General features: G+C 46.2%; 1 protein-coding gene across 2 annotated transcripts in view; it reads right to left on the bottom strand.

Moving 5' to 3' along the window:
- grin2db (glutamate receptor, ionotropic, N-methyl D-aspartate 2D, b) overlaps positions 1–20,574 on the bottom strand; it is a 65,964-nt gene that overhangs the window by 33,178 nt on the left and 12,212 nt on the right. Inside the window, exons 2-6 of one of the 2 annotated variants that reach the window (XM_085291874.1) lie at positions 16,694–16,987; positions 16,186–16,392; positions 14,918–15,184; positions 11,482–11,810; positions 10,206–10,320 (exon numbers count right to left, since the gene is read on the bottom strand). In XM_085291874.1, coding sequence (XP_085148000.1) covers positions 10,206–10,320; positions 11,482–11,810; positions 14,918–15,184; positions 16,186–16,392; positions 16,694–16,981 — 1,206 coding nt within the window. In that variant the 5' untranslated portion in view covers positions 16,982–16,987. Of the gene's footprint in view, positions 1–10,205; positions 10,321–11,481; positions 11,811–14,917; positions 15,185–16,185; positions 16,393–16,693; positions 17,034–20,574 lie in introns of both variants that reach the window. The other variant, XM_085291873.1, reaches the window with a different exon arrangement.

A 20,574-nucleotide genomic window follows, 5' to 3' on the forward strand; every position in this document is an offset into this window, starting at 1 on the left:
TAGGTCTGGCTGTGACTGTAATGGGGGTGACGGTTGAGTGGCTAACTGAGCTAGTGGCTGCTGGGCAGCTAACTGAGCTACCGGCAGGGCAGCCGACTCAAAAAACACAGCCCCGGAATAAACAGACACACAGTCCAAAACAGAAAAAGGGTCCTTTTCACTCACCACAGCTGGCAGTTCCAAAGTCCTAGTCTTCGGCTGTGGGGTGATGCGCCGACGGCGCGATCGTCGCTTCCTCCTGGGCAAAACCTCCGGCGGGCCGGGCAAAACCTCCGGCGGGCCGGGCAAAACCTCCGGCGGGCCGGGCAAAACCTCCGGCGGGCCGGGCAAAATCTTCGCCGCCGGGCTGAGTTGGGAAGCGGTAGCGGCTGGTGGGTGAAGGTGCAGTTCGTTGAGTATGAAGTCCTGTGCGAGCGGGTGAAGAGAGTCCAGCAGCCAGGAGTGAGCAGAGATGAGCTGCTGTAGCCTGGCTTCTACAGCGCGGAGACACTCTTCCCCCTCATGCTCGAGCCATAGGTTAACCAACCTGGAAACAGAGTCAATTAGTTCCTCCCGAAGCTCCTCGGGAGGTGCGGATGCCGCTGGGTCCATGTTTGGTCGGCTCGTACTGTCACGGCTGGGGGAGGGAGCCGTGTGGTGTGGAGGAAAAGGAGGACCCAAAATGCAGCAAACTGATGATACGAATGACGTTTTATTTACAGGGTGGTAGTGGCAAAAACAGGCAATGAAGCACGAGTAATTACAAACGGAAACCTAAACTGGGAGAAACTAAAGAGCAAACCTGAAATCTTACAAAACGGAGAGCGGAGCAGAGAGACGCAGACCAAGGACCAGGATACCAAGAAACACAGACGAGCCGACAATGAACACAGACCGACACCCACTATATATACACACACACACACACACACACACACACACACACACACGGTAATCGGGTAATTGCACACAGGAGGGAAGAACAGCTGATCTGAATACACATGATGACTGGAGGACACAAGCTGAACACAATGACAACAGACACAGACTTTCAGAACAAAACAGGAAATCTAGAACCCGAACCGGACACAAGGGGGGAGGACACAGAATAACTAGAACAGAGGGAAATAATCACAAAACGCTGGGTCAACGACCCAGGACCATGACAGTACCCCCCCTCCAAGGGCTGGCTCCAGACAGCCCAAAACAAAAACAGACGACCAACCCAGGGCGGGCGGCGGGGGCCCAGGACGGAGGGACCAACACAAGCTCCAGCGAACCGAGAGAATTGTCCAAAACAAAAACACACATGCTGGAGCACGAGAACAAAACACAGTTCAGGAGGCCGGCCCGGAGGCTGACAACTCAGAAGTCCAGGACAGTTCATCTTCTGAGGCCGGCCACGTCGGCGACGTAGATCCATAAGCCGACCGAGCGGAAGGCAGCGGTGGCGGAGTGGAGGCAGTACAGGGGGCCGACCGTGCACACGGCAGCGGCGGCGACGGGGAAACCGTTCAGGCGGCCGACCGTGCGGACAGCAACGGCGACGATGACACAAGTCTGGAGGCCGACCGCGCGGAAGGCAGCGGCGGCGTCTAGGAGGTCGTTCATATTGACGATGACGCTCCACCAGCGGCCTGGTAGATGACCGCCGATGTCGAGGCGGCAGTTCGGGACCCGAAGGTGGCGTGGCCGTCGCAGCACCAGACGAGACCGAAGCAGCGGCTGGTCCAGGCGCGGCTGAAGCTGAAGCGGAGGCCGGACCAGGCGCGGCTGAAGCTGAAGCGGAGGCCGGACCAGGCGAGGCTGAAGCAGAGGCCGGAGCAGATGACGAGGCTGCAGCCGGGCCAGGCGAGGCAGATGACGAGGCTGCAGCCGGGCCAGGCGAGGCAGATGACGAGGCTGCAGCCGGGCGAGGATGAAGGCTCGGAGGCTGCAGCTGGCGAGGATGATGAGGCTGCAGCAGGCGACGGCGTGGAAGCCGGAGACTGTAGCGCTGCAGGCGTGGAAGAAGCTGCTGCTGCCCATGGCGTGGATGAAGCTGCAGCTGGCGAGGATGATGAGGCTGCAGTTGGCAGCTGGACGGGCTCCTCGGGCCCTCCAGCTGACGAGGCAGGCTAGGTTCTCCTGAACCTCCAGCTGACGAGTCTTGAGGCTGGACGGGCTCCTCGGGCCCCCCAGCTGACGAGTCTTGAGGCTGGACGGGCTCCTCGGGCCCCCCAGCTGACGAGTCTTGAGGCTGGACGGGCTCCTCGGGCCCTCCAGCTGACGAGGCAGGAGGCTGGCTAGGTTCTCCTGAACCTCCAGCTGACGAGTCTTGAGGCTGGACGGGCTCCTCGGGCCCCCCAGCTGACGAGTCTTGAGGCTGGACGGGCTCCTCGGGCCATCCAGCTGGCGAGACAGGAGGCTGGACGGGCTCCTCGGGCCCCCCAGCGAAAACAGTCTCTGGACCAGTGGGCACCGGGGCCCCTGGAACACACAGGTCAGAACAAGTAGGCGCACGGGCCTCTGGCAGGCACAGTTCAGAACCAGCAGGCGCACGGGCCTCTGGCAGGCACAGTTCAGAACCAGCAGGCGCACGGGCCCCTGGCAGGTACGGGTCAGAACCAGCAGGCACACGGGCCTCTGGCAAACACAAGGCAGACTGCAGCTGCACAGAGCATTGACCCAGCTCGGGCAGCGACAGCCGGATACAGTCCTCAGCTGGCTTCTTAATCTCCAGGGGTCCAGAGTCGGCCGGGGGCTGGGACCCAGCCTCTGGGGAGGCCCTGGAGTGTGTCACAGTCTCTGGGCTGGCCAGCTTTTGAGGACTGATTACAATATTATGTGGTGTGTCTCTCTGCTTGACATGAACAGGTGAAAAATAGTTCTTTCCGGGTTGGATGGACTTAACTTGTTGTGCAGGAGGAGTTGGTGACAACGATGGCTGAATAGGTGATAATAAGGCGGATGAGTCTCTTGTCAACTGAGCTATGGATTGTAACCAAGTGTCTAATAGGTCTGGCTGTGACTGTAATGGGGGTGACGGTTGAGTGGCTAACTGAGCTAGTGGCTGCTGGGCAGCTAACTGAGCTACCGGCAGGGCAGCCGACTCAAAAAACACAGCCCCGGAATAAACAGACACACAGTCCAAAACAGAAAAAGGGTCCTTTTCACTCACCACAGCTGGCAGTTCCAAAGTCCTAGTCTTCGGCTGTGGGGTGATGCGCCGACGGCGCGATCGTCGCTTCCTCCCGGGCAAAACCTCCGGCGGGCCGGGCAAAACCTCCGGCGGGCCGGGCAAAACCTCCGGCGGGCCGGGCAAAATCTTCGCCGCCGGGCTGAGTTGGGAAGCGGTAGCGGCTGGTGGGTGAAGGTGCAGTTCGTTGAGTATGAAGTCCTGTGCGAGCGGGTGAAGAGAGTCCAGCAGCCAGGAGTGAGCAGAGATGAGCTGCTGTAGCCTGGCTTCTACAGCGCGGAGACACTCTTCCCCCTCATGCTCGAGCCATAGGTTAACCAACCTGGAAACAGAGTCAATTAGTTCCTCCCGAAGCTCCTCGGGAGGTGCGGATGCCGCTGGGTCCATGTTTGGTCGGCTCGTACTGTCACGGCTGGGGGAGGGAGCCGTGTGGTGTGGAGGAAAAGGAGGACCCAAAATGCAGCAAACTGATGATACGAATGACGTTTTATTTACAGGGTGGTAGTGGCAAAAACAGGCAATGAAGCACGAGTAATTACAAACGGAAACCTAAACTGGGAGAAACTAAAGAGCAAACCTGAAATCTTACAAAACGGAGAGCGGAGCAGAGAGACGCAGACCAAGGACCAGGATACCAAGAAACACAGACGAGCCGACAATGAACACAGACCGACACCCACTATATATACACACACACACACAAGGTAATCGGGTAATCGCACACAGGAGGGAAGAACAGCTGATCTGAATACACATGATGACTGGAGGACACAAGCTGAACACAATGACAACAGACACAGACTTTCAGAACAAAACAGGAAATCTAGAACCCGAACCGGACACAAGGGGGGAGGACACAGAATAACTAGAACAGAGGGAAATAATCACAAAACACAAAACGCTGGGTCAACGACCCAGGACCATGACACTCACTCTGTTTTAGAAAACCGAGCCTTTAATATTCACTGTCATGTGGCCAATCTGTGGTTGTGCAAAGGGTGCAGCTGTTACTCACATATGTTTGTCAAATCAGACATTAAACTAAATAAGAACATTATTCATGGTAATGGTTCTGAGTAGAATGAACCAATTAAAATCCATCTCCTGGCATTGATTAAATCTGCCAAAACTCACCTCTGTTCATTAAAATGACAAATTTCATTTCCCCCCTGAAAATAAAGCCTTCATGTCTTAAAATGCCTTAGATGCAACTCTGTGCTTTTAACTTATTTAATTACCATCATTCCTCAGCTAACTGCCTGCAGACCCTCTCCACTCACCCTCTGCATCTGCCTTACAAATTCTCTTATTAAATACATCGTGGTTTACACAGCCAAAGTCCATTTTTTGTTAGAGTTGTTTAGTAGAGTAAAATGTGCTTAATTTATAAATCAGGATGTCCAAAGCACATGTTGTTTCTGTGTTTCAGAGGAAAGACAAAACCAAGGTTTGCATCCAGTTCCAGGAGTACACTACATGATGCTAAGGCTTAGTGTTAAAACTAAACAAGTTTGCAATCACAAATAAAGCATTTTGATGGATTAACTCTTCTTGGGAAGCTTGTTGATGACTTAAGTAACGTTATCCTTACTTCACCTGTCTTTTCTCTGCTACATTCCTTGTGTGTCTGTTGTCTGTTTGTAAAGCAGAGCATAGGAGGAGGACAGGTGAGACACTTGTGGTGAGCAGAAGACTCACACATGCCCTTAAACAGTATCACCCTTCACGATGTCATTTATCAGTTAATATAGTGTCTTTCTGATGTTATACAAACTTTGCTCTGATAAATTAGCCAGATGCAGCAAGTTCACAGGACTGGTTTCGATCGGTTTGTTGCATGTCCAGCCTCAACTCTGACTGGATTTTTTATTTATTTATTTTACTCATGATCCGACTACCAAAAATAAATGAATGACTAAATAAAACACCATATGAACAAGGTTAAAAACTTGACTTCAATCAGAGGTGCCATTAAGTTTCAAATAGAAGGAGGGCTTTACTGAGATGGGGCTAACTGTGCTGAGCTTAAATCCATAGACATTTTGGACATTTAACAGCCTGGAGCCAAAGTTATGCTTTCATTTGACTTTTTTTAATTTAAAAAAAAACTGGCCCTAACATTTTATTTTTGTTTTGATAATCTTACATGAAGCTATGAGACCAGATTGTTCTGTCCTCTATCGACCTGAAAATGTCTATCAAGCATCTTTTCACTAGTATCATCGTTGTCTCCTTCTCTTAGCATTATTTATAGCAATGCAGCCGGGATGGACTGGATGACTCTGCCTGGGTGCCTGGGATATTCACACTTCTTAAGCAGCACAAGGATGAACCACACCCAGGAACAGTGAGTTTATTTGTGAAACTTCCTCTACTGGCCTCTCTTGACAATTCTCGGCGTGATCACCCAATAAAAGTCACATCACAGTGTCGTGACAAGTGAAAAAGACACAACATAATAGAAAGTGCACATGGAAACTGTAAACACATGCACAAACAAGAAGATATGCCGTTAAATGCACACACATACACACACACGCGCGCACACACACACACACACACACACACACACACACACACACACACACACACAGTCACATAAAAAAAGATAAGAAATGAAAATGTGAGTGCTTTAGCAGGCCAGTACTGTAAAGTTTGACAGCTTTGTGCCGCCTTCCTGTCTGTATAATGCGAGCACTGGCAGAGAAGAGGAGGCGGTGACAACAATGACTGTATTTCGACAGCACTTCGACCAAGGCTCCACAGCAGACGTTCAATCAAAACACACTCAGGAAACGCAGAGAAAACAGACAAAGCTTATGGGAGAACACATTACTTTCTACAAGAAACATCCCCAAAAGGCAAAAGCGCAAATGTCCGAAAAAGACCAGCCAAAAAACTTAAAAAATGAAAATTGCTGAATATATTCATAAGTTCGGGAACTGGGAGCCACTTTAAACTCAAACCTTCTTCTTTAGCAGTTCTGATTGTCATTAATAAAGGTTCATTCTAGTAATCTGTCTCTCTGTGCTTTTCTCATATGTGAAACGAGCCGCGCAAAAGCTGGACAACCTTCAGTACTAGTCTGCAGTGTTTCAGCGTACTAAGCTGGGTGCTCCCATGCTCTAGGTAATGGTGCAGTCATTGTAAAGAGAACATTAAATATTCAGGGAGAGCCAACAGCGTGGATGTGCATAATAGGCAGATGCAGGCGTCTTATCCTTATTGAGGGTGTGTGTGTGTGTGTAATAAGGATTGTGCAAGAAGGGTGTAGGCATACTCTATGCTCTCTCATTTGTGTGCACATATGTAGATGTCTGCATGTGAGCTCTAAGCATGTGTGTATGTGGGCGAGTTTCGCACCCTGCGTTTGCACAGAGTCGAAGGACCAGCGCAGGAGCTTCTAATTGAAAGGGATTTGAGGGATATGGCAGGAGTCAGCATGTTACGACATGCTGAGACTGGACTCTGGTGGGCTGTTAAAACCAGCAGGAGGCTGAGAACCACCAATGTGTGTATTTGTGGTTGTGTGTAAGCGTATGTTGGTGCATTGCTGTTTGTATTTGTGCAGAATTGAATCCAGTCGCAGAATTAATGTTCTGAGATTTTTGTGTCTTTATGCATGTGCAGTGTGGGAAAGAAAGGCAGGTGTGTGTGTGTGTGAAAATGAGCCTCGCTCTCTCTCCTCTGACACTGACGAGGGGAAAATCCCAGCGCATTAAAGGGAAAACATCCCCAACAGGTGACAAGGCTTCGTATTAAGGATTCCTGAACAAATGCTGTTTTATAGAATATGCATGACACGCCAGGCGTACAGGTGCTCGGTAGATGTGCACACAAAACAATGGTGAGGCTACAATCAGATGCAGATGAAGCCCAGAAACCTTCAGGACTATTTAAGTCTGATTTTCACTTTATTTTAGAAAAAAACAAAAACAAATCAGCAACTATTAGTCTAAACAGCATCAAGAAATCGATTTCTGTGAATGGACAAAGAATAAAGTAAATAAACATGTTTAACTGCATTTTCATTTGAATAAAATTCTCTTATAGTTCTACTTATTTTCTCTTATACATATATAAATTTACACATATATAAACACTATTAGGATTGCTCTAAACAGTCAATTTCTTCTACTCTAGGACCTGGATGACATTAAAGATTGAGGATATTTTAATTACACTCCTGTCGGGCACACAGTTCTAGTCTAACTTGAAAAGTTTGTTCACCGCTCTGAAGTACTCATGAGTTTTGGAGGTTAAGCAAAAAAAATAAATAAATAAAAAATAATAATCCATCAGCTAGAATACTTTACATTTAACTTAAGATGTCGTTTCTTTTTTTAAGGCCATCAACAGACAAAAGTTGCACAGACTGTATACTGAGCTTTGTTTGTTCACAAAGCTCAGTATACAGCTGGATTTTAGCTTCATTAAAGATAAAAGACAAAGCGTTTCATCTAGGGGAATAGTGAGTGAGAATGGCGAGATATAATTAACATATCACTGAAATGTTGATCTTAATGATCATACTGAATAGCCTGTTAATATACTTTCTGTAAAAACAATGGGAATATTTCAGTGTAGCTTTACTGAACCTTATAATTCTGATAATTCTATAATTGCAGCTGTTACTACGTGTATAAAAATGTTCAATCTCAAGTATGATCATATGCAGACACATAGAAACATCAGTCATCAGCTACATACACTCACTATCCACTTTATTAGGGTACACTAGCTCAACAACTCCTGCAAATATCTAATCAGCCAATCACATGACAGTATCTCAGTGCATTTAGGGACGTAGGCATGGTCGAGACGACCTGCTGAAATTTAAACTAAGCATCAGAATGAGGAAGAAAAGTGACTTGAGTGACTTTGAATGTGTCATGGTTGTTGGTGCCAGAAAGGCTGGTGAGCAGAAACTGCTCATCTACTGGGATTTCCCACACAAACATCTCTAGGGTTTACAGAGAATAGTCCAAAAAAAGAGAAAATATATCCAGTGAGCAGCAGTTCTCTGGGTGAAAATACCTCGTTGATGCCAGAGGTCAGAGGAGAATGGCCAAACTGCTTCGGGCTAATAGGAAGGCAACAGTAACTCAAGTACCTACTTGCTACAACCAAAATATGCAGAACAGCACATCTGAAGATACAACAGACTGAACCTTGGAGCAGATGGGCTACAGCAGCAGAAGACCACTCCTGTCAGCTAACAACAGGAAAGTGACGCTACAATTTACACATTCTCATCAAAATTAGACAATAGAAGACTGCTCTGATGAGTTTTGATTGCCACGTTTGGGTGGTAGCGTCACAATTTGGCATAAACAACATGAAAGCATTGGACCCATCCTGCCTTGTACCAATGGTTCAGGCCTTTGGTGGTGTGAGAATATAGGGGATACTCTCTTGGCAAGGGTTGGACGCCAACTGAGGATCATTTAAACACCACAGCCTACCTGAGTATTGTTGCTGACCATGGGGAGCACAGTGTGCCCATCTTCTGATAACAAGCTACGTCCCAAAGCTTAAATAATCTCCAAAGTAGATTCTTGAATATGACGATCTCAATCCAATAGGAATGTGAGCTCATGAATGCACATCCAATCTGCAGCAACATCATCATAACATGAAGCAAAATCTCAGAGAAATGGTTCCAGCACTTTGATGAATCTATGCCACAAAGTATTAAAACAGTTCAAGAGCCAACACACCTGGCACCAGAAAGATGTAACTAATAAAGTGTCAGGTGAGTCCATTTATTTATTCCAAAAAAGGAGCTCATGATTAAATACTGAAATGTTTTTGCTGCAGTCCAATCTTAATTTTCATTAGATTCATGCTCAAATATAAACTAACAGCTGGGAACGGATTTGCAAAGTTACAGTTTTTTGTGGAATGGAACTGGTATTTTTTGGTAGGTTTACAGTTTGTTTCCCGAGCCGACACACCAGCAAGTGAACGAGGTGGTGCTCATCAGTGTCTGTTCTTTATGGGGCAAACAGAACGATGGCTTAAAGGAAAGGGAGCTAAAGCAGCTTGTTTCAGACAGTGGATGAACTGTGGGACTGCAGACCATGTTGAAGATAAATAGGGATTATTTTGAAACATGAATCATGCAACACTGCTCCTTTAGAGTCCAAGAATAAAACCTTTGCCACCAGCGGCCACTCAAGTCAATCCTCATAAACTCCCATGGCGATATGTTTCCATGCCCCTTTCCAACAACTTCAAAACAGCTAATTCAAGTCGCTAAACTGGAGCTCTATTGGTGCCTTTTGAAGCAATTTCAGTAAAATTATCAAATAATATGGCCTCCCTGTGGTCATGGGGGGAGGCCATTGTTGCTTATTGGTCAAACCAAAGAAAACCAAACAAAAAAACATGAGAAATGTTCAGTTTAAAGTGATATATATATATATAAAAAGCAGGAAATTTCATTTTAGAAGCTGGAGAGCGTGCATGTTTTGCTTAATAGGTGAATTCAAAAAATTATAATCATCAAACTTGAGGATGATTAGATGTTTGTCAATGCTCCGATCATTACAGAGTAATAAGTGTGTCCGTTCGTGCGTGTGTGTGTGTGTGCAATCTTGTTTGTGGTATTACGTGAATGCACTGTAACCATGAAATGAACTGAATAAGCAGCATTAACCAAACAGGCAGAGTACAGCAAGTGTGCACATTCACAAAGCGCAGTCAGATGGTCAGCAGCAGCAGCCAGCTTCTCTCTCCTGAGGCACCAACAGCGAAATCCTGAACTTCACATGAGCATGCACCTTTGTGACCTGCATATCTTCACTGTCAAGTTTATGTGCCTATTACTCGAACATGAATCTCTTCTACTTGCTCGCATACTGTAGAGATATTATTCATTTTGCTCAAATCAGCAAAAAAAGGTTGCTCTGGGGGTCAGCAGCTAAGAGCTTTTGTTTTGTTCCCTACTTGTAGTCTCAAGACTGTCAACAAAAAACTAATTATCCTTTTACACCTCAATAAATCTGCAAATAAAAGATTCAAAGAAGTTATGTCATGTCCTTACATCTTCCCATCCACGTCCAGGTGTCCACGAGATGACGTCCAGGAAGGGGTTGGCCAGGTAACCGTCACTATTAAAAGAGTAATCTCGACCACCAAGCGTGATGTTGCTGAAATATCTGCATTGAAGAGCGGCAGAAGGGGAGAGGACAGAAAGCGCATAATATCAGCGAATGAATTAACATTCATCTTAAAGATATGAGGAGAAAAGAAACGTCACTTGTGTTTGATGCAACAGAATGCCTGCCCTGCTCTCACTTGAAACTAAATCACAGATCCTCTGTGGTGACAGTCAGGGCTTGTCTGTTAATCAAATGTACAGACGAATGATCAGACACACAGAATTGTCAGGATCTTTGAAGTCAAACAACTGCTGCTCTCGGCATCGGCTGCGGGCTCTATAGTTTGTCTGGTAATCACGCAGGACAGGCTTTCTAATTGTCTCCTTATGTCATCTTGCTGGCTTCAAAACACAAAATATGAGAGCTTTTCTTTTTTTTTTCTGTAATGCATGACAGAAAGCTTCATATGGAACAGCAGCTTGTAGTTGCAGACAGTGAACAGCAGGTAGCAGTGCAAAAAAAATAGAAACGAAAACATCTTTCTGCTCTGTTCCTAGACATAATTTATAAACAAACAGAGGAGAATCCATTAATCATTTCCCAATAATTGCCTCACCGTTTGTGCTGAGGATCATTTACAAAAAAATTACAGCAAATAAACTAATCAATTTCATGTTTGAAAACTACTTAGAGTACTCTCTCCATACAATATTGTGTTCAATGTGCACATAGCGTGAGAATGACTGGTGTTATATATGAACCGGGGTAACCACAGCCACCTGAGATACCTGTTAAGAGTGTGCTGCTTGTGCGTTTGTACAGCCTACGAGGAATATATTAAAGCTAGTTCATTAATATACATGAGACATGGTCTGCTTGCTACAGATGCTGTGGTAATTTCGCCAACTCACAACTACACGCACCAACAACATCTATTTTGCATGGATGATAGCCAGCTCCAAATTCAGATATCCCTTTTGTGCCTGCTCTCTGACACTGAATTTACCAGCTCCACCCATATATCTTCCAGCTCATTCTGGCGAAGAACCAGACCTCCTTTCATAGACTAAACCATGTTCCATCTCTATTTCTGTTCCTTCCTATTTCAAAGATTTTGTCTGGAGCTTGCCAGCTGTGTTTTACCCTCCAACCTAATATTTCTCCTCCTTCCCTCCTCATTTCTCTAGAGCTTCACTCTTTCCCCGATATCTCTCTCACCTCATCCTGCCTCGCAGCCTCTGGGTCTGATTGGCATCCGTCATGCAGTTGGTGACAAAGTTTGGCCCGCCCGTGGTTCCGTATTCCTTTCGCATTGCCACTGCCCCATGAGTCAGCACCGACACACCGCGAGCGATCCTTCGGCGGGGCTCGTCCCTCCAGCCCTGAGGCCGTACAGCAAATAAAGCCCGGGGCAGGTTTTCCATGCCCAAACCGGAGAGGGCTGGTCCCACAGCAAACCACATGTGCGAGGCTCCGGCTTGACCTGCGGCCCAGGCAGCTCGGAAAACCAGCTCAGCCTCCTCCTGGGAGCAGTACAGCAAACGTACCTGGAGGACAGCAGGAAGGCAGGGAGGGAACAGGGACGAGGGGAGACACACACACACATACACACTAGTGAGATAAGGAGGGGAAAGGGGAGACGTGGAGAGAGACAGAGGGTGGGAGAAGTAAGGGGAGAAAGATAGAGCCAGAGAAGAGGTGTACCTGAATGGGAGGGGAGGAGGTTTGATAAAAAGGCCATATCAGCAAATAACAAGGATGCTGGATGAGGTAAGAGGAGTGATAGCTGTAAGCTGATGTGATAAGGTGCATGGAAGTCGGGTGTTAGACTTCAAGAGGGATGCAGGCGCTCTAAAAAGAGGGAAGACTGCAGGGCAGCATGTGATGTGTGCTAAGAGGTGCGTAGCAGTAAAGGTCAGTGCTTGATGAGCTTAGGCCTAATGAAACAAGTTACATTTATGGTTAATAAAAACAGAAGTAAAACAAGGAAAGGAAAAAAAATCAAACAACTCTAAGCGGTGGAGCAGAGAAGCGGCAAGGAAGAGGTGGGGATCTAGAAGAGGAGGAGGAGGAGGGGTGGCGGTTAAAGTCCAAACACACCTGAGGGAAAACAAGGGGGAAGAGGTTAAGCTCTGACATGTTATTAAAAAACAGGATAGAGAAAGACAACGGGAGACAACCAGGGCAAAGTGAGCGGATGAGGAGGATAGTCAGAGAATAGTCAGTCCTTGGAGATCAAAAAGGGGGGAAGGAGGGTTAGAGAAGAAAAGCAAAGGATGATATTTTGGTGAAATCAGTGCCTGGAGAGATAAGAGATGTTTGTGAAAGAAGGGTTTGGATGATTGAGTGGGGCTGGGAAGAAAGAGAGAAAAAAATATTAAAGCTAGACAGAAGTAACATGGGATGAGCGCCCTGCTGCAAATGCTGAGGTAAGGAGGGTTGAAATTGACAGGGTTTTTAAGGGGTTACTGGGAAACTGGAGAGAGAAGGAAGTGGAGAGAGGAAGTAGCATCTGGAAGCAGGAAGTCAGAGAAAGAAGGTGAGGGCAAATACCAAAAAAGAAGTGAAGTGTTTAGAATAAATGAGGAAACCAAAAATAAAACTACAGCTTGAAAAAAAGAGACAAAGCAGAATTGAAGGGCAAAAAAGAGAAAGACAACTCTTTCATGCAATAGGAGGGGGTGTCAGGGAAACAGACTGAAAGCACATTTTGAGAATTGCGCCTTCATTGAATTTTGAACTGTAATGGCTTGGCAAAACAATCCTGCCCGTATGCCAATAAACCTCCAGTGAATTAGGCAGGGAATGAGAGTGACAGAGGAGGAGGAGGAGGAGGGAGACAGAGGGTGGAAGACAGAGATTGGGAGACTTAATTGAGAAGGAAGGATGAAATCAGCTGTTAAAAAAAGACACACAATATCTAAAGATAGGAAATGAGGATGAGAAACACAAAACAGACAAAAAGAGCGAGATGAAGACAGAAGGAGCAGAAGAAACACTGACAAAGCAGAAGCTGGAAGAGGAATGGGACAAATGAAAGACAGCGAGAGAACGGAGCTGAAATTGACCCAGACCTGCAAGGGGCCATCTACAATGTGGAAGACATTATCATAAATGTAGCGCAGAGAAAGAGAGAGAGAGAGAGAGAGAGAGAGAGAGAGAAGAGAGCACGCAATGCAAACACATACATCACTAGCCAATCACGAGCATTTATTAGCAATAGAGAAAAGCTAAAACAAGGGAGCTGTCATGAAAAGCAAGGTTAAAAAGCAAGCTCTCCGTATAGCCAACTCGCCGCAGGCGGTATGTTAGATTAACAGTGACACCAGCTGAGTGGAGCCTAAGGAATCCAATACACATGCACACACTTACAGACACAAATGCACACGCGCACACACACACACGCAGAGCTGCAGTAGCCATTCTGGGACATTAGCGATGACATTGAGACCCAGACTAAACCGAGCCAATGGTAAGCAGAGTCTGTGGCCAGGAAGACGTGCAGCAGGAGGGATGTGCGACTGAATGAGTGGTAGCCATACAGAGATGGGGGTGAAAAGCAAAGCGGCAGAGGAGACTGAGCTTGTCTCCAGGCAAAGAAGCACAGGAGGGGAGGCAGAGAGGGAGAAAGGGAGCTTTGAAGGGGAGGTGGGGTAGGCATAAGAACACGGACATTAGTAACAAATCTGAACAGGAGGATCATGGGGGTTAAAAGGGGGCTTAAGAGAGGTTGGTGGTATAAAAAAATGTGAGTGAAAGACAGTGTGATGAAAGTGGATGTATGAAAGAAGGTAAGAAGGGGCAAGCATACAGTACAAAGGAATGAAACGTGTCAGAAGTACAAAGCAAAACCACAAATCATCCTGGTCGAGATTAATAAGTCAAAGAAAATTTGAAGCATAAGCTTTAGAATTGATTGATTTTCTTGTAATATTTGGATATTTTAAGTTAAAGCCAGTTTAAGTTTAAGCCAAAATAAAGAGAGTGAGAGTTACATAATGGGAAGCAATTGTGTAGCATCAGCTTGTTAATGGATGAATTATGAATTAGAAAAAGGAAAAAAAGAAAATCGGTTACGGTCATTTTCTTCCAACAAGCAGCTGCGCACTAACTGATCGCTCATTACAAACTCATTCTGTGCGGCTAAATATTGTTTTTTTAAGACGATGAACAGTCCTGTTTATCTTTTTTTTTTTTTACAATCCAGTTTCTATTCATACAGTAACGAGTATGACAGGCCGAAAACACCAAAAAAAAAAGAACACGACATAAGACATTTGGCAACTTTTTTAACCTTAAAGCTTCTTAAAAGGAAAACGGGTGAAAACTGTATGATAAGTGCTGGATTTCTTCAGCGCTCCGCATCACCACAGAACATACAATGCCACACAAAAGCCAGTCGGCAAAGTCAGACCGACTCGTGGTTTTTCGTTGTACCGATGAACTCTTTATGCTTTGGCAAGACGGGAGGGGAAGAGAAGAACAGAGGGATAGAGGAGAGAGGGGAGAGAGAGACGTGAAGGGACAGAGGGAGAGATGAAGAAGGAAGGAAAAAGCTGGGAAGCCACCTGTCAGAAAGGGGGGCCCCCAATGATAGTTGCAGCACTTCCTCCCCTTTCCTCCCCCTCTCCCTCCTCCCTCCCCCCTGTCTCACCTGCGCCTCGTTCTCCTTCAGCAGCCTGCGTGTGCGTGCCCCCCCAGGGTCGTCGGTCACGTTCAGGATCACCACGCTCTTCTTCTCCCATCCGATGAACGAGCCGTCCGTTAGGCCCTCCACCACAGACAGGAAATCCCGGTAGCCGTGGTGGCGCGTGGACACCACGGAAAAGGCGGTCCAGTCGTACTCCTCCAACACCTCAAAGATGACTTCTAATTGGAGTGCGGTAGAGGAGCTGAACTGGAGAAAGACGGAACCTGATTCCTAATTTGGGGAAGATAGTGGCAGATGTGGTTAAAAATCTCACTTTAAAATTCCCCCTCTGTGTCTAAACTGTACCTGCACTAGCATGAGTAACTAACAAACAACATTTTCACTAAAAAGAACTACAATGCCCTGGACTGCTCCATCTTTATGCACAACATCGAGGCATCACGGGGCTTGTAGTTGTTACAGAGCAGCAGCAATCGCTCCGCCGCAGGGCTAAAACAGCTTGGATTGTTGCACGAATTCTCCTATGACATCCAGAAGGGAGTGTTTCTAAAAAGTCTGTGCAGGAGGTGGGAGGGAATGAGGATTAGGCGAGGGTACAGCTTCAAAGGAAGTTCATCAAAGTGCTACAATTTAATTCCTCAAGAGTAAATGGTTAAAACAGTTATTTGTAAGCACAAATGCACTGCTTTTTATTTCTTCCCCCCCTTGTTTGGTGATGAAATTTGGCACTAGTTTTCTCTGATGCATACACAATCATGTAATTCAAAAAAAATGTACAGTCTGCAGACACATCCTTACTCACTGACATACACACTCGTGTCTACTCACTGCTTCCCTCCCCAAAACATCACAGGCATAGCAATAGCCCCAGTTGGTGCCATTTTTCAGATCAAACACTGTAAAGTTTCTGCAGATCAGTGACCCTGACCTTCAGCTTGCCCTCCATCCCGCAGGCACTTCCCTGGCACCTTTTCTTCACAAACAGGATGTGCAAAGTTGTGACATTGTTGTTATGGGGATAGCAGTTTTCCCTTTATAGTCCATTAAAAATCCCGTCAATCCGAGATGCTTCAGTGTGCGACACATCATACTAAGATTGTTTTACCTGCTTTTTCTCACAATTGCAGCTACACAATCTGGGACACTGGCCTCTTGTATACATACATACATATATATATATTTTTTTTAAATTCTCTCCTAACTTCATCTCACACACACTCAAGTCGCAAACACCTCCTCACCTACCCCAATTACAACCTCCCTCCTCCTACCTGTGGCATCCTCCCCAGCCCCGCTCCCCCTCCTACAGCCACTATGGGCAGTCCTGTTTGTGCAGAGACAAACTCCAGCATGGGGGCCAAAGGTCCCCAAGCTGTGCGAGGGGGCCTCTCCTCTTCATAAACCAGACCCTGCAGGGGCCGCGCCGCCAGCAGCTCACACAGCTGGGACAGTACTGTCTTAGGACTACTGTCATTCACCTGCAAGATGAAGGGAGGAACGAAGACAGACAGAGAGAAAAAGAGAGTGGGTCAGTGTGTCTTGACTTTGCCTTAGTCACAAAGAAGGTGTCTGTAGTATTCATGGCATGTCTGGCTCCTCATACAAGTTGTGGTCAAGGAGCAGAGCTCCCTGCTCATTCAGCAGGGCCTATACACACAGCAGCAATGTGCTGCCTATTCAGCTAAAATAATGAGTGATTATGAATAATGGATCGTCATTGTTATTCCCCTCCTTCAAGTAAAGCTGAACAAGCACTAGATAGAGGAGACAGTGTCTAACCTGTAGCCAGATGACGTTAGCAGAGCCCCACTGGGTGACCACGCTCTCCCCCAGGGAGCCGTAGACCCGGCCAAAGCCGGGATAGAGCACCCTTCCCCCAGGCCCCGCCACCGCCGCCTCCGCCTGCACTGTCGCACCGGCGTGGATCACGGCGATGTTGAAGTTCATCATGGCCCCTGCATCACGCTCCCGCGGACTCGGCCGGAGCAGGAGGTGGGGGGAGGCGTCCACCAGACCTGCCCACTCTGCCAGGACCAATAGGAGAGAGAGAGTAGGTATGGCGACCATGGCAACCTGCCGAGGGGGGGAGGCAGATATATATCGCACTAAGAGAGGGTGCCTGAAAGAAAGAGAGACAGCAAGGAGAAGAAAAAAAAAGGGAGGTGAAGAAGAAGGAAAAAAGCAAGAGCGAAGACATTAAGTTAGACTTTTCTATCATGTCCAATACAGAGGACATCAAATCAAATTAGAGAATAAAGAAAAACTGAAGAAAAGAAGAGGGTAAGAAGGACACACTAAGTAAGAGTTGTAGAAGAAAGAACGGGGGAGAAAAAGAGAGAGAAAGTGATCAGAGACTTCATACAGTCAACTGGGAAACAAATTCTGAATCCAATCATGAGGTAATGAAAGTTAGTCTTGGTTGAAGAAAATACTGGACGAAAGATGCAGGATAAGAAAAAAAAACAAAACAATGAAGGACGGAGAAGAAAGGAAGACAGAGAGAAGATGAAATGGGTGCTATTTAGGCTGCAGGCTGAGGAGGAACAATAAGAGGAAAAATAGAAACTGGCCGTTAGAGAAAAGGTGGGTGAGAGGGAGAGAGAGTTAATAGCAGACAGAGACAAAGATTGGGGCGGAGGTGGTTATTGTGCTGCATGAATGATAACAACAATTAAGATAACTGTAAACACACTCGCCCTCACGCGCAACCGCGTCCACGCGCATACACAAGCATGCAAGCGTTTGAAGCCACACAAACATTCCTGAGATAAATTCATAGCAGCACTGCGCCTGTAGAGCACCTTAATGATAGAGAGATATGAGGGTTAATGCAGTATGCATGGCTGTACGCGCTCACATCCACGCAAACAGCCACACAGAAAGATAATGACTACCTGGGAGATAGCAGGGTTAATATGTGCACACACGCACACTCTCACTAAAAAAAAGAGAAAAAACACAGCAAATCATTTTCAATTTGCTCCTGGTGCCAGCTGCCCTCCTTCCCTCCCTCCTCCATCCCTTTCCCCACGTCCTCCTCACTTTCAGCCCACTCTCTTGTGCTCTGCCGTTTTTACATTCCCGTCTCTTCTCCCAGTTTTTCATGGCTTCAGGTACCAGGCACAGTTGCATTGATTAGCAGGGGCCTTCTGACATAATCTTCTCTCTACAGTAACTCTCTGTGCCTCTGTTTGGCCTATCCTCCCCTCTATGTTGTTTGCTCTGTCTTCATCCGACTCGCCTCTCTTTGTCACAGTCTGCCGATTCTTTGACCCTGATCAGTCTTTTGGATAAAAAAAGACAGCAGTGAAGAAAAAGGACCGGAGGAATGCAAGATAGGGAGCAGCCACAAGAGAGAGCTGTGCAATGAATAGGAATGAAAAGTACTGTAAATATTCGGAGCATATGACTTAGGATGTACTGAGCGAGAGACTGTGTGGAGGAGCAGGCCACACGGTGGCGGGGGAGAGGGGAGGGCGAAGGTGGGTGGGGAGGTTGGAGGTGGTGTAAAATATGACAGGGGAGAGTAGCTGGAAAAGAAATATTGATCACTGGGATGTGTATACGTGTCTGGCCTAGGCAAATGTACTGCCAAACCTTCTGTTTTGAGTGACAGGGTGTGTGTGGTGGGGAAGTAGAGAGAAAAAGGAAGAATGAGAGAGAGCGAGAGTGGGATGAGAGGGTGAATAAGGGAGGCTGATAGAAATGGGTGAGAAAAAGAGATGGAGATGTGGAGAGATAGGGGGAGACAAACTTGTTAGTAGAAGAAAGGGAAAAGGAGGAGCTAATAATGAAGAGGAGAGGTAGGAAAACAGGGCTTTGTTGGGTTTTTTTCCTCTTTTTTTGGTTTGGTTTCTGTGTTTTTTGATGTAAGGAAGCTGCGGTAGGAAAGGACATACGGAGACGGGCAGAAAGGTAGAAAATGAGAACGCCAGAGATGGAACTGCAGGAATACAGTACATCATTTCATTTGGAGAAGATGTATTCTACGGTGCCGAGCTCACAGCCAATAACTGTTAGGGCTGTCACCGTATTTCAGTCTCACGAGGTGTTTACGTTGCACTGCACAACCAGTGTGTGCTATTCCACCTTCGGTGAGCCTCGCTGGAAGCGCGAACAGCGCATTACTACATTCAGCATCCACATTTCTTACAGCACACTCTGCCCGTTATCAAAAGTGCAAATTGCAACATCTCACTGGGGCGTGCTTCAATAAAGTTAATTATAAATAAATCCTCATTTAAATATATCTTACTATAAGTTCATTATTTTCCTATGATCTGTGAAATTTTGCAGACTGAATAAAAAAAGCAGGCTTACATTTAACACACACGCGAGGAATGAGAAGGAGTGGGAGAGAACGAGTGAGAGATTACAGTTCCATTTGATTTTCTAACGTAAATTAATCTTTAGTTAAAATGCTTTTTATTCTCTTCCATTTTAGTATGCCCCCCCTAATTTTAAAAACCATCCTCTTCAGTCCCCTGGAGCTTCCTCCAGACAAGCGCTGGATACTCCAAATGTACTTGGCAAGAGGCTGCCCACAATCCAGGGATTGCTTTACGTGGGATCACTTAATCAAAAGGTGTATAGATTTCTGTTTCTTACTGAAAGTCATTAAAGGCAAGTTATCTATTATTGTAGAGTCGTTTCTTAAACACGTGTGCGTTATTAGGTGAACTGCCTGGACCTTGTCTGTCATCTGCAGATGCAATAAATATGTAACGGAAAATCTGAATTTATGGAAAAGTGCTTCCTTTGATTTTTTTTATTTTTTATTTTTTTACCTAACCACAACTTTAAATTCATCACGGCCCCTCAATCATTATAAGCTCTCTAAATCATTACATCAGCGGCTCCATTAAAACTATGTGCACTGTGCAGTGTTGATCTCTCCGTTTGTCAATCAATCTTGTAATAAGCCGCTTACTGTAGCTACAGTTTAATTATTATAATTTTTTTCTGCTGAGGCTGTTTAGTTTGTCTTTTTAAACAAAGAAAGTGGCATTTACAGCACCATAGACAGCCAGCGTACATGCCAGTGACTCTTAGAAGCAAACTAAAAACACCTTCAGGAATATTTACCGGGTACTTAAGAGCAGAGCATATTCTTAGGCCGACAGAGACAGCTAATCAAGAAGATGAGAGAGAAAACATTCACACAGGCAAGCCAGTCTCGTCTTTCTCTTCCAAAATTGCCAGCCAGTACTTCACAATCAAAACACATCTTATCATATTTCTGCTCAAACATTTGATTTACTCTGCATAATGCGCTTGCTGCCATTTCAAATCATTACTTATAGGAATTAATGGCGAGTGTATGTGCAGCTTATGCGAAAACTCTCTCCCTGGTCTGTGAAATATCAAAATAGGTTTGCAGCTTTGTGCAGCGGAAGGCAAATCAGCTTTGAAGGTACAGTACATCCTTCTATAAAGGAGAACAGCGAAGCCTATATTACTCCTGCCAAAGCTAAAGGGACCAAAAAACTTGTATAGCCTCTGAACACAAAAATGAAATTGATTCTTGGTGTCAGTGCGATGGTAGGGAAACAATCACAATGTTTAAGATCACCTACTCCCCCTTCTCCTGTATGCTCGAGCGCCTGCGGTGACTGTAGAAGAGCACGTCCTGAGAGAGGTGGGGAGCTCTTGGGTAGATG

This window comes from Mchenga conophoros, linkage group LG11 (genome assembly GCF_057382185.1).
Source record: "Mchenga conophoros isolate Kocher_MC1m ecotype Shallow Benthic linkage group LG11, M_conophoros_male_GT1.1, whole genome shotgun sequence".
Classification (NCBI taxonomy): domain Eukaryota; kingdom Metazoa; phylum Chordata; class Actinopteri; order Cichliformes; family Cichlidae; genus Mchenga; species Mchenga conophoros.